General features: G+C 47.0%; 2 protein-coding genes across 3 annotated transcripts; one reads left to right on the top strand and one right to left on the bottom strand.

The window, feature by feature from the left end:
* The first annotated feature begins 1264 nt into the window (after positions 1 to 1264).
* LOC135943609 (transmembrane protein 209) lies at positions 1265 to 3752 on the top strand. Its single transcript, XM_065490237.1, has 10 exons — positions 1265 to 1584; positions 1642 to 1817; positions 1872 to 1997; positions 2047 to 2244; positions 2434 to 2553; positions 2616 to 2755; positions 2807 to 3035; positions 3083 to 3180; positions 3242 to 3451; positions 3509 to 3752. Exons 1-10 carry the CDS (start codon positions 1388 to 1390, stop codon positions 3638 to 3640), a joined length of 1626 nt encoding a protein of 541 aa, XP_065346309.1. The 5' UTR covers positions 1265 to 1387; the 3' UTR covers positions 3641 to 3752.
* Positions 3753 to 4571: 819 nt separating this feature from the next.
* Positions 4572 to 8966, bottom strand: Pp2A-29B (Protein phosphatase PP2A regulatory subunit A). Of its 2 annotated transcripts, none has more exons than XM_065488249.1 (12): positions 8661 to 8966; positions 8412 to 8603; positions 7805 to 8024; positions 7586 to 7746; positions 6617 to 6772; positions 6456 to 6563; positions 6170 to 6333; positions 5726 to 6009; positions 5517 to 5671; positions 5100 to 5242; positions 4951 to 5042; positions 4572 to 4874 (listed from the first exon to the last, which is right to left on the bottom strand). In XM_065488249.1, the coding sequence occupies exons 1-12, from the start codon at positions 8739 to 8741 to the stop codon at positions 4864 to 4866; spliced, it is 1767 nt and encodes a 588-aa protein (XP_065344321.1). In that variant the 5' UTR covers positions 8742 to 8966; the 3' UTR covers positions 4572 to 4863. The 2 variants fall into 2 exon arrangements, with proteins under 2 accessions (XP_065344321.1, XP_065344320.1); XM_065488248.1 differs by having other exon boundaries at positions 4942 to 5042; positions 8661 to 8965.
* Positions 8967 to 9410: the final 444 nt, after the last annotated feature.

Raw genomic sequence — 9410 nt, 5'->3', positions numbered from 1 at the left:
TGTCTGGTAGGTGGCGGTGACGTGGTTGTCGCGCTCGCAGTCCCACAGCGGCCGGCTCTCGATGCTCACCCCCTGGTTCATTTTGTCCATCGTGTGCACCACCACCACGAACTTGTACCTTTCGATACCAGCAAAAATAAATCACTTCCATTTTTTAAATTAAAATTTTCTTACCTTTGAAAGTCGAACTCGAGGATTTTCTCCCTGAGTTGTGTGGCGAGGCGCTGGGCGAGCCCTGGCAGGGCGTTCGGAGGAAAAGGTTCGGCGCTGAAGGTTTGCTCGAGCAGCTCGTCGACCAGCCTTTTGATCTCGCACGGACGGAAAGGCTTCGGTGACTCCAAATGGTACGTGTTGCACGCCTTGTTCTTCAAAGCCATCTTCTGGTATAAATTCATTCTATTTTTTCTTGTTTTGTTGCCCAGGCGACAAATAATAAAATAATAACACCCCAATTTTCTCACCAATGAGCGCGAGAAATACCGAAACAAAGAACTCACGCTGGGAAACACACTTGATGATGAGAAAGAGAAACGGAGAGAGTAAATAATAATAAAATAAATGGTTGCCATGGCAACACCGCGGGGTTTGAATTTTTTAGTTTTCTTTTGCTTGGGATTCGAATATTTCACAATCAGCTTCCAGGAGTGCAAATCAAAGTCAAGTTTATCAAAAGGACGAAAATCTATTATCATAAGGCTACTAAATTGTGGTTGAAATATTAAAATCAGTGTCTACTCCACATTTTTACCCAATTTCAGCCCAACATTGCATAAAATCAAGGCGATAAGACGCCATATTCCTGCTCAAGTACTCACCTCCATGAAGATCAGATTTCGTGAAATGCAGCAAGCGGCGATCCAGCACAGATGCAAATATGCCAAAAAATCTAAGTAAAAAACATTGAACAGCAGTGAGCAGTGTAGTGTAGAGTAGAGTGTATGAAGGGGAGCCTTGCCACTCATCGTCAAAAGGCGGGCTGTTTTTTGATTGGATGAATGAAAACTGACGGTACCGATATGCAGAGGCTAAAAATACCGGTTATTTTTACTCAAAAATGTGCATTTTAACGTTTTCATAGCAAATTGGACCATTGTTTCATTTCAAATATTAAATTTATTTTCAAATTTATTATATTCATTCAATTTATATTCGTTAAAATCCTTTCCATGAGAATTTTTGAATCTCATAATACCGGTTTATACCGTTCTTGACGCGAACGTAAGTATCCAGCTGCAGATATTGGCGGGAAATTCAAATTTGTTTACCTCACGGAAAAAGATAGGACCGGCCAGCGAACTGCCCTGCTTGCAACCCGAATTTAGTCCGATTTTCGGCCAGTTTCGGCCAGAAACCCCGAATTCGAGCTTGCGGACCGCTTCGAGAGGCGATGGCGGCGATGACGCCGTTGCTGTCGGCTCCGGCGGCGACCTCGACGCCGACGAGCCGTGTTGTGGAGCCGAAGCCGGCCGCCGGGGACTACGTGGACAAGTTCAATTGGGTGCAGCAGCAGACCAGACAAGCCAGATACGCCGAAAGCTGGGGCATTTTCAACTTCGGCGTCCTCATCTTCTTCCTTTACGACCTGTACCTAAATTTTTAATTTATTCTCGAGGTATTTTATAATCCTAAAATTGATTTCAGATTCGAGAACTGCGCGGGTCGGCCGAAATGGGTGCAATGCGCCGAAATGGGCGCCTTGCTGATGCTGTCTTTGAACATGGCCTACCACCTGTACGTCTACTTCCACATCCTCCTCACCTACAAGGCGCCGCAGCTGACGCCCGAACAGAAACAACTCCTCTGCATCCACCCCGATGGTAGATATTAACAATCGCTCATTTTTATTTAAATATAACCAAATTAAACCTTAGACCCTCTGTTTTCGACGGTGGTCGAGGAGCCGAAGGCCAAGAAGCCGGACGTGAGTGCCTCCGCGGCGGACGCGTCCGCCACCAGCTGGCTCAGCCTGTCCCTGCTGTCCAAAAAAAGCACTCCCGGTATGGGTTGTAAATTTTAGAAACCCTGAATTTTATTTGAAAATCTAAGCGAGTGCGAACGTGTCCTGGGCGGCGTCCGTCAACTCGTCGCTGTCGTCGTCCTGGCTGCTCAGTCCGGGCGGGGAGGACTGCCCCACGCCCCTCCACTGCGACCCTGACGAACCTGTCGTCGACGAACCCTCGCTCATCAGGTACATGGACAAACTCGAACGGCTCGAACAGCAAAATGCGGCCAAGAACACCAACAGTGAGTTTTAAAATTGAGTTTTCTTTTAAAATTAAATGATTTGGTTAAAGACCTGGAGGGGAAACCTCCAAAATTCCCCTTAACCCTTGAAAATATGTTCTTAAAATCAGCTATTTTAATTTTTTGCTCATCTTTTAGTTAATTATTCGCATAAATCTTACACCCTGAGAATCTTTTCCCCTCTCTCAGGTCCGCTGAACTCTTCGCCGCCGAACCTGAGCCTCTTGTGGAACAGCCAGGTGAATTCCGTGAGCCCTGACCTGGTTTTGCCAGCAAACATGGCATACCACCTGTCGAGCAGTACTCCAGGTTCGTTTTCCCCTCCCCTACTATTCTTGAAAGCAAATCTGACCACGTTTTCGTGCTTTTAGCGCCGACCCTGAACACGAGCGGCAGTCCTGGCATAGACAGCCTTCCTGGCGTCGACATGCAGGCCGTCACGGACAAATTCTGGCAGAAGGAGGGCTTCGGACAGCAGCACCTTTCGCAGTGCAACAAAAACCTGCGTCAGGTACTGAGAAATTGAGGGGAAATTTGTCTCCTAAATGGCCTCTGTTTGCAGTGGGTGACGGCGACGGTGTTGGTGCCCGTACTGCGAGAGGTGGAGGCCACGAACAAGGCCCTGACGACCCTTGGCGCGGGCGAGGAACGCGTCGGCCACGCCCCCCTGGACAAGCTGAAGCGCATCAGCCAGACGCAACAGGTTGCCGCCTACGTGCCCAACCTGGCCACGCTGCTGCCCTTCCTCGAACTCACGCCGCATCAGCCTTACCTGCTGCACCGGCTCAAAGGTATTTTTCTCAGGGTGTTTTCTCAATTACAAGGCTATTTTGTGTAGAACTGGCGCACGGTGGCTGCATGAGTGACTTCCGGTGGAATGCTGGCAGCACCTTCAACGGAAAACCCTGGGATGACACCCTTCCAACTGATACTCAGGTACATTCGAGCCGACTCTTGCTAAAAATTGATTAAAATCCGAAAATGTGGGCGTGGCCAGATCGTGCTGCACCTGCTGGCCGTGTACCTGGACCTGCAGCTGCCCCCGATGCGGCACCGGACGGACCCGCGGCCCTTCTCGGCCGTGCACCTGAGCAGGGCCGCCGACAAACCAAAGCCTGGCGCCAACGACGTGCTCATTCACCAGCTCACCGCCGCTCCGCCCCACTTTGTGCTCATATGGAAGGGCACCATCTTCGAACTCCCAAAGGTGAATGAAAATTTAATCAAAGAATTATTTATTAATTTTTCTGCGATTTTTCAACAGGGCCGGAACAATTTGCTGCACACCCTGCTGCTGTTCTTACACAAGTTGAAGGCCGAGGAGGGCGGCATGCTGGGCAGGGTCAGCCTCGGTCCTTCAGGCCTCAATATTCTCTGGGTGCTCGAAGACGCCTGATTTCAACTTTTCTTTTGTATTAATGTCGATAATGCACATCTCCTGATAATTTGTATAAAATTGTGTGTCAAATATATAAAGTAAATTGATTTCTTACGAGAGAAATAATTTCTTCATATTTACAGCATCAAGTAAAATCCCTAATTGATGATTTATTTATTGAAAAGTGAATATAAACATAATTACGCTGCTTTTCCTATGCTGGCCATGTTAAAATGCCTTGGTCTGATTGCCTCTTGAAGTGCTCTCGCTGGCCAAAAAATAATTATATCGGTACCAAAGAGATGCTGAAGATTGGCAATGTAATAAATGTTAGAACCAAACACGTTAAATGAACCGATTTTGAGAATTCAGCAAATTCCTTGCTCGCACAAATTTCGCAAAAGTCACTTGACGCGAGCGAGCGCGCTGATTGGTTGCTGGTCACGCCCACTTTCTAACAAAAATTCTTGGTAGCGTTGAAAATCGCCACTAACATCACAATTATTGTGACTGTTAAATTATTAATTGTTCTTCTTTCAACAACAACAATAAGGAAAATTGAGTTTGTTATGATTTAAGCACAATTTAATTGCTACCAAGAATTTTTGTTGTGTTGAGTGAAAGTGGGCGCGACCATCAGCAACCAATCAGCGCGCTCGCCTTCATTACGCATCAGAAAATCCTTTCGAATTTTGCGCAACAGCATGAAATGAACTCGTAGAATTCTCAAAACGAATTCTGTTTTCGAGTTTGGTTTTGATATGTGTTAGAGTGCGAATCTTCAGCTTTCGATTGGTACTAATTAACATATTTCATTGCCAATTGAGAGAGCTCCGAGAGGCGATTGCGTAAGGCCATTTAACATGGCCGGCATAGGGCAAGCAGTTTTTCGTCAGACTTTTTTGAAATTATAGGACAAAGTAAATTGAAACAGCGCCGAAAAGACATATTAGCGTATAATCATTTAGTTTTATTATTACGTTACCATAATGTATATTTACACTTGCGAACAACAAAACTTTTACTCTCCAAGAGAAAACGTAACATTTACAAGAATAATCTAAACGTTTGGGTCAGGTTCAATAATTAGTTAAATCTTCTTCCACTTTTACACGATCGCAACACAAACTTACTCTCGAGTACGGGGGCGAAGCTTCTCTTACGAGTGGGTGTGTGTGAGTGAGTGATAATTTTAGCTTATCTTAAATATTTCTCGGTGAAAAAGGAAAGTCATCTTCGTCTCAACCCAGGGCTGCGAACAATCGGGAAAGAATCGGGTTATAACCTCAAGCGGGAAGAGAGGGCAGGGCCAATTGTACCTGGAATACCTGCGATCGCCTCGGCGGCAAAGTATTTCACGTCCACGTCCGTGTCGCCGCTCAGCTTGTCCAACACTGGCTTCACCTGCCCTTGCAGACAGCTGCAAATCAAGAAATTTTTAATATGAGTCAAGAAATTTAATTTAAAAAAAACTGACCTCATGTCGAGGATGGGACCGATTTTCTGAAGGGTCTTGGCAACGTTGAATCGCACGTTGGCCACGCCGTCCGACGCCATCGTCAGTACCGTCGGCAGCATGTGTTTTGCGGTGATGTCCGAGCCGCAAGCATCTGCCAAAACCTGAAAAAATGTGGAAAATATTGTCAAAAATGAGCGGGAAATTGGCTTTCGGACGAAACCACCACACTTTGCCCCCTTCAGAGGCTGGAGTCACGATATTACGGCCTCCCAAGGATATATCAGAATGAAATTTAATCGATTCTCATTAGTACATGCCCCCAGATGCCAATTTAAGCTTTAAATCTGATCCCAAAGAGAAAATTATGTACAACTCCGGCAGGTGAGGGGGGGCCAAGTGTGTGGCACCCTTCAAACTGAGGTAAAACACACTCACATTAATGCAGAACAAGCAGGTCATCCTGTGCAGGTAGTTCTGGTCCCTGGACATGGCGATGACTTTGGGAATGACGGTGCTCTGGGCCCAGTCCGGGCCGAACTTCTCGACGAGCTTCTTCAAATTCAAGGTCGCCGCCTCCCTGATAGCGAAAACTGTCCAAACAAATATAAATAATCAAATAAACATGATTCTCATAAGATCAATACCGTGGTCGATGAGCCAGGTCATGCAGAGGGTGTTGAGCTTCTCGTCGAAGAACTCGACGCCGAGCTGTCCGGCGAGCAGCGGCATGTACTCGATGATGGCGAGGCGGACGCGCCACTTGGCGTCGCTGGCCAGCTCCACGATGGCCGGCAGCAGCGACTGCGACAGCTGCTGTATGCCGATCACCTCGTTCACGCAGTCCAGGTTCGAGATGATGTTCAGACGCACCTCCGGACAGTCGTCCTTCAGCTGCAGCAGGAACAACGGCAGCAAGTGCTCGATCGTGCTGAAGGAGAAGTTTATTTTACTACAAGCCAGTAATCAAATAAAAAAATAACGGTTTAAAGCAGTATAACACAAACGGGGCTATAAAAAAACAGGGTTTCCTTAATCCTAAATTTCAGAAGTTTTAGACCCTGAAAAGCTGTTATTTCGAGTTAACTCACTTATATTTGCCGAGGATGGGGCTGAGGCCCATGATGACTGAGGCGAGGGCTGACTTGACGTGCTGGTTTGGATCAGCAACCAGCTCCTTCACGTACGGGAGAATGTTGTTCATGATGATCGACTCCTGCTGGTACGAGTCCAGGTTCTGGCAAAAGTCCCTGACCTAATTAAATTAATTCATGTTTATTTTTTGTCTTGGAAAAAAATTTAAATTTATAAGTCTACAAATTTTACTCCGATTTCCCGATTAACTTGTTTATTAATAAACCCTCTCTAAAAAAGTACCTTGTGAGCTGCAGCGGCGCGGACCTCAGCCTCACAGTCCTTAAGAAGAGACTGGAAAGCCGGCACGAGGTCCGTTTTGGTGATTTCTGGTCCAACGGCCTTTTGAAGCTGCGATAAAATGGATTAAAACATCACGAAATAAATTTAAATGTAATTCTTACGTCGGTGAACTTGTCAGCGACCATGTAGCGAACGCGCCAGGACTTGTCCTCGGCGCACTGGCGCAGCGTCGGCATCACCAGCTGCTCCACGTCCTCTTGCTGCAGCAGAGTGGCGATGCTCACGCACGCTTCCACGGCCAACAGACGCACAGAGTCCTAGAAAAATCGCAAAAAAGTCCTTTAATGGCGTGACCTGAGGAAGGAAGTTGACAGGCAAGGATGAAAAATCGTTAAATGTACTCAAAAGTACTGAAAAAGCATTAAAAACCGGCCTCGGAGCGGATCTCAGGTCGGGGTACCCTGAAAAAGGTCGTTCTGGTATCCCGGGTAAAAGCCTGATCAAATACCTTTCTGATGAGGGGTCGTGGTCGACGATCGGATAAACGGCTGAATTTTAATAAAAATAAAACCATTTTTCAAGACATTTAAATTTACGAAAAATTACCCAAAAATGTTGTAATAATTCCAAAAATGGTCAGATTTTGAAAAACCAAACATGGGCGGACGCTCCTTGCCAAGGTGCATCGATTGGTACCTGAATCAGCACCGTCGGGCCCATAGGGCCCCACCTGGGCCCCGAAATAAAAAGTTTTAAATGTCACAAATCGCTTTTTTTTTGCTACAAAAATCAATAACTTGACTCCTATGAGTCGTAGAGTTCAAAACCAAAGTTTAATAGACTCACCTTAAAATTCTGCGCGTTTTTGGCTTATTTGCTAACGTAACCCGCCCCCGCCGCCCCCAACGACCCAAAAATCAGCGTTTATTTAAATTTTTTATTTTTTTTTAAATTCACCTATGTGCCGAATTCAATTTCTGACTTCAGGACACACCTCCCCGCGATGAAACGCATCGATCGCTTGAGTTTTGCGCCAAAATTCGCAAATTTCCCGATTATTTTACATTGAAAGATAGGGAACGATATCAATCGATGGGCCCGTGCGTCCCTTAACTCGATTAATTAATTACCTGCTCGTCCTGGGCGAGGTTGACGAACATGGGAATGAGATCGGCCTTGAGGTACTCGAGCTCCACGACCTTGGCAAACTCGCCAAGCTTCGTTGCGGCCGCTCGGCGCACCATCGGCGTGTCATCCTGGCACATTTGTCGGAAGTTGTGGCGCAAATCGGCTGTAAACCATTACGAAACGTGAGCAATAACAAATAATTAATATGTTTTTCAGCTTACACTTGACGTTGGCAGAGACCCTGGGGTAGCAAACGCTGAAGAGTCCGCAGGCAGAGGTGCGAGAGGTGAACCAGTCACCAGCGGCCAGACGCAGCACCAGCGGCACGAAGTGGTTCTCCAAATCGGCCGGGCTGTGCAGTGCGCAAATCTGCCGGAGCGAGTCGACAGCGCGGTCGCGCACCACCGTCTCCTCCACTGTCGCCAGCGACTCGAGTGGAGGCTGGAATATTGGTTAAAATCGTCAAAAACTGCGTCAGGGTGCGATTTGGGGAGGAAAAATGGTTTAATTACAGTTGGGGACAACTGCTTGTAGCAGGATCACGGTAGAATTACAGTTTAGAGCATGGCGAAACAGAATTTTAAAACAAATTACAGTTGATGACAGTCCTCTAAAGCGAGATTTTGGTCAAATTACAGTTAAGAACTACTGTAATTATTTTTTAAATACGAAATAAATAGGTGAAATTGCGGATCTGGACCACGACATGACGAAAATTCAGTTTTAAAACAGTTCGCAGCACAGAAATTGCAATTGTTGGCCACAAAAATAGTGAAAATAGACCAATCACAGATCCCGTCATATCTGTCGCGGCTTCCCATTGCTCACCAGGAGGCAGTGGACGTATTCAGAGCCGCCGCAGAGAGGGGTGAAGTTGCCGAGCTGCTCGGCAAGGGCGAGCAGGACCTCGTCCTCATCGTAAATGGTCTCGGTGAGGAAGGGGATGAGTTCGCTCCTGGTGCGCTCCACGCCCAGCGCCAGGGCGATCGTGGACAGCTTCTTGATCGAGTTGAGCCGCAGCTGTCGGGCCGATTTACATTAGTAACCTTTTAAGCCCTGCATTGCGAGGGTTCTCACCTGAATGTCCTCGTTCTTTAGCTCGTCGATCAGCACCGCTATGGGGTAAAGGGAATCGTCGGCTGCATCGCTCGCTGCCATTTTGAACCGCTGCTTTGTGCCGTGTGCGCTGTTTCTCGCTTTTCACAGGGAACTCGGCGCCGCTTTCGCTCGCCGACCACTCGACTATCCAGGCAAACTGTCCGAATCCGCTCTCGGGAGCCTCGCAAGTCACGAGTCGAGGAAAAAGCGACCAAATTGCCGATGCAACAACGGACGTCACTTTGCCGAAATCGTTCAGTACACAATACAGATACAGACGGTGTTGCCAAGTTGCTGATGGTGGCAGCACTGGCGGTAGGTGCAATCCGGCAATGGCGCTGCATGAGTTTTGATTACTTTTGGCGGGAACCTGGACGTTCGCAATAATTCTTTATGATTATCATGATTATGAATGGAGTCATTAGCGAATTCGGCGTAATTTAACTGAAATTGAAAAAGAGACAAAAATTGTTTGATTTAATTCTCATTATTTTATGAAATTCTCATCAAGCGGAAGTTCAGCGTCGGTCAGTAAGCAGGTTCAGACACGTCACGCGTAGTTTACCTGCCGAGCAGACCGCAAATTAAGGATAGGCCTCTGAACAACGGTGCTCATCCTCGCGAGATTCCATCCGTGTAGCTCGTCTCCGATTGGCTAAGACGCATAACGTGAAACTACGTCTCAGAGAACAAGAACAGGCGCCATTTAAAATTCTGAATAACCGGCAC

The sequence above is a fragment of the Cloeon dipterum genome, chromosome 4 (assembly GCF_949628265.1).
Source record: "Cloeon dipterum chromosome 4, ieCloDipt1.1, whole genome shotgun sequence".
NCBI lineage: Eukaryota > Metazoa > Arthropoda > Insecta > Ephemeroptera > Baetidae > Cloeon > Cloeon dipterum.
The sequence above is the reverse complement of the archived record's forward strand: the minus strand, read 5'-3'. Positions and strand labels throughout refer to the sequence as shown.

Bases quoted from the DNA above. Each gene is read 5' to 3' on its own strand.
- LOC135943609 (XM_065490237.1), top strand. From the start codon at position 1,388: ATGGCGGCGATGACGCCGTTGCTGTCGGCTCCGGCGGCGACCTCGACG. The intron at 1,818-1,871 runs GTAGATATTAAC...ATTAAACCTTAG, and splicing joins CCTCTGCATCCACCCCGATG to ACCCTCTGTTTTCGACGGTG. The intron at 2,554-2,615 runs GTTCGTTTTCCC...TCGTGCTTTTAG, and splicing joins CCTGTCGAGCAGTACTCCAG to CGCCGACCCTGAACACGAGC.
- Pp2A-29B (XM_065488248.1), bottom strand. From the start codon at position 8,741: ATGGCAGCGAGCGATGCAGCCGACGATTCCCTTTACCCCATAGCGGTG. The intron at 6,334-6,455 runs GTACTTTTTTAG...TAATTTAATTAG, and splicing joins GCGCCGCTGCAGCTCACAAG to GTCAGGGACTTTTGCCAGAA. The intron at 5,672-5,725 runs GTATTGATCTTA...TTGTTTGGACAG, and splicing joins GACCTGGCTCATCGACCACG to TTTTCGCTATCAGGGAGGCG.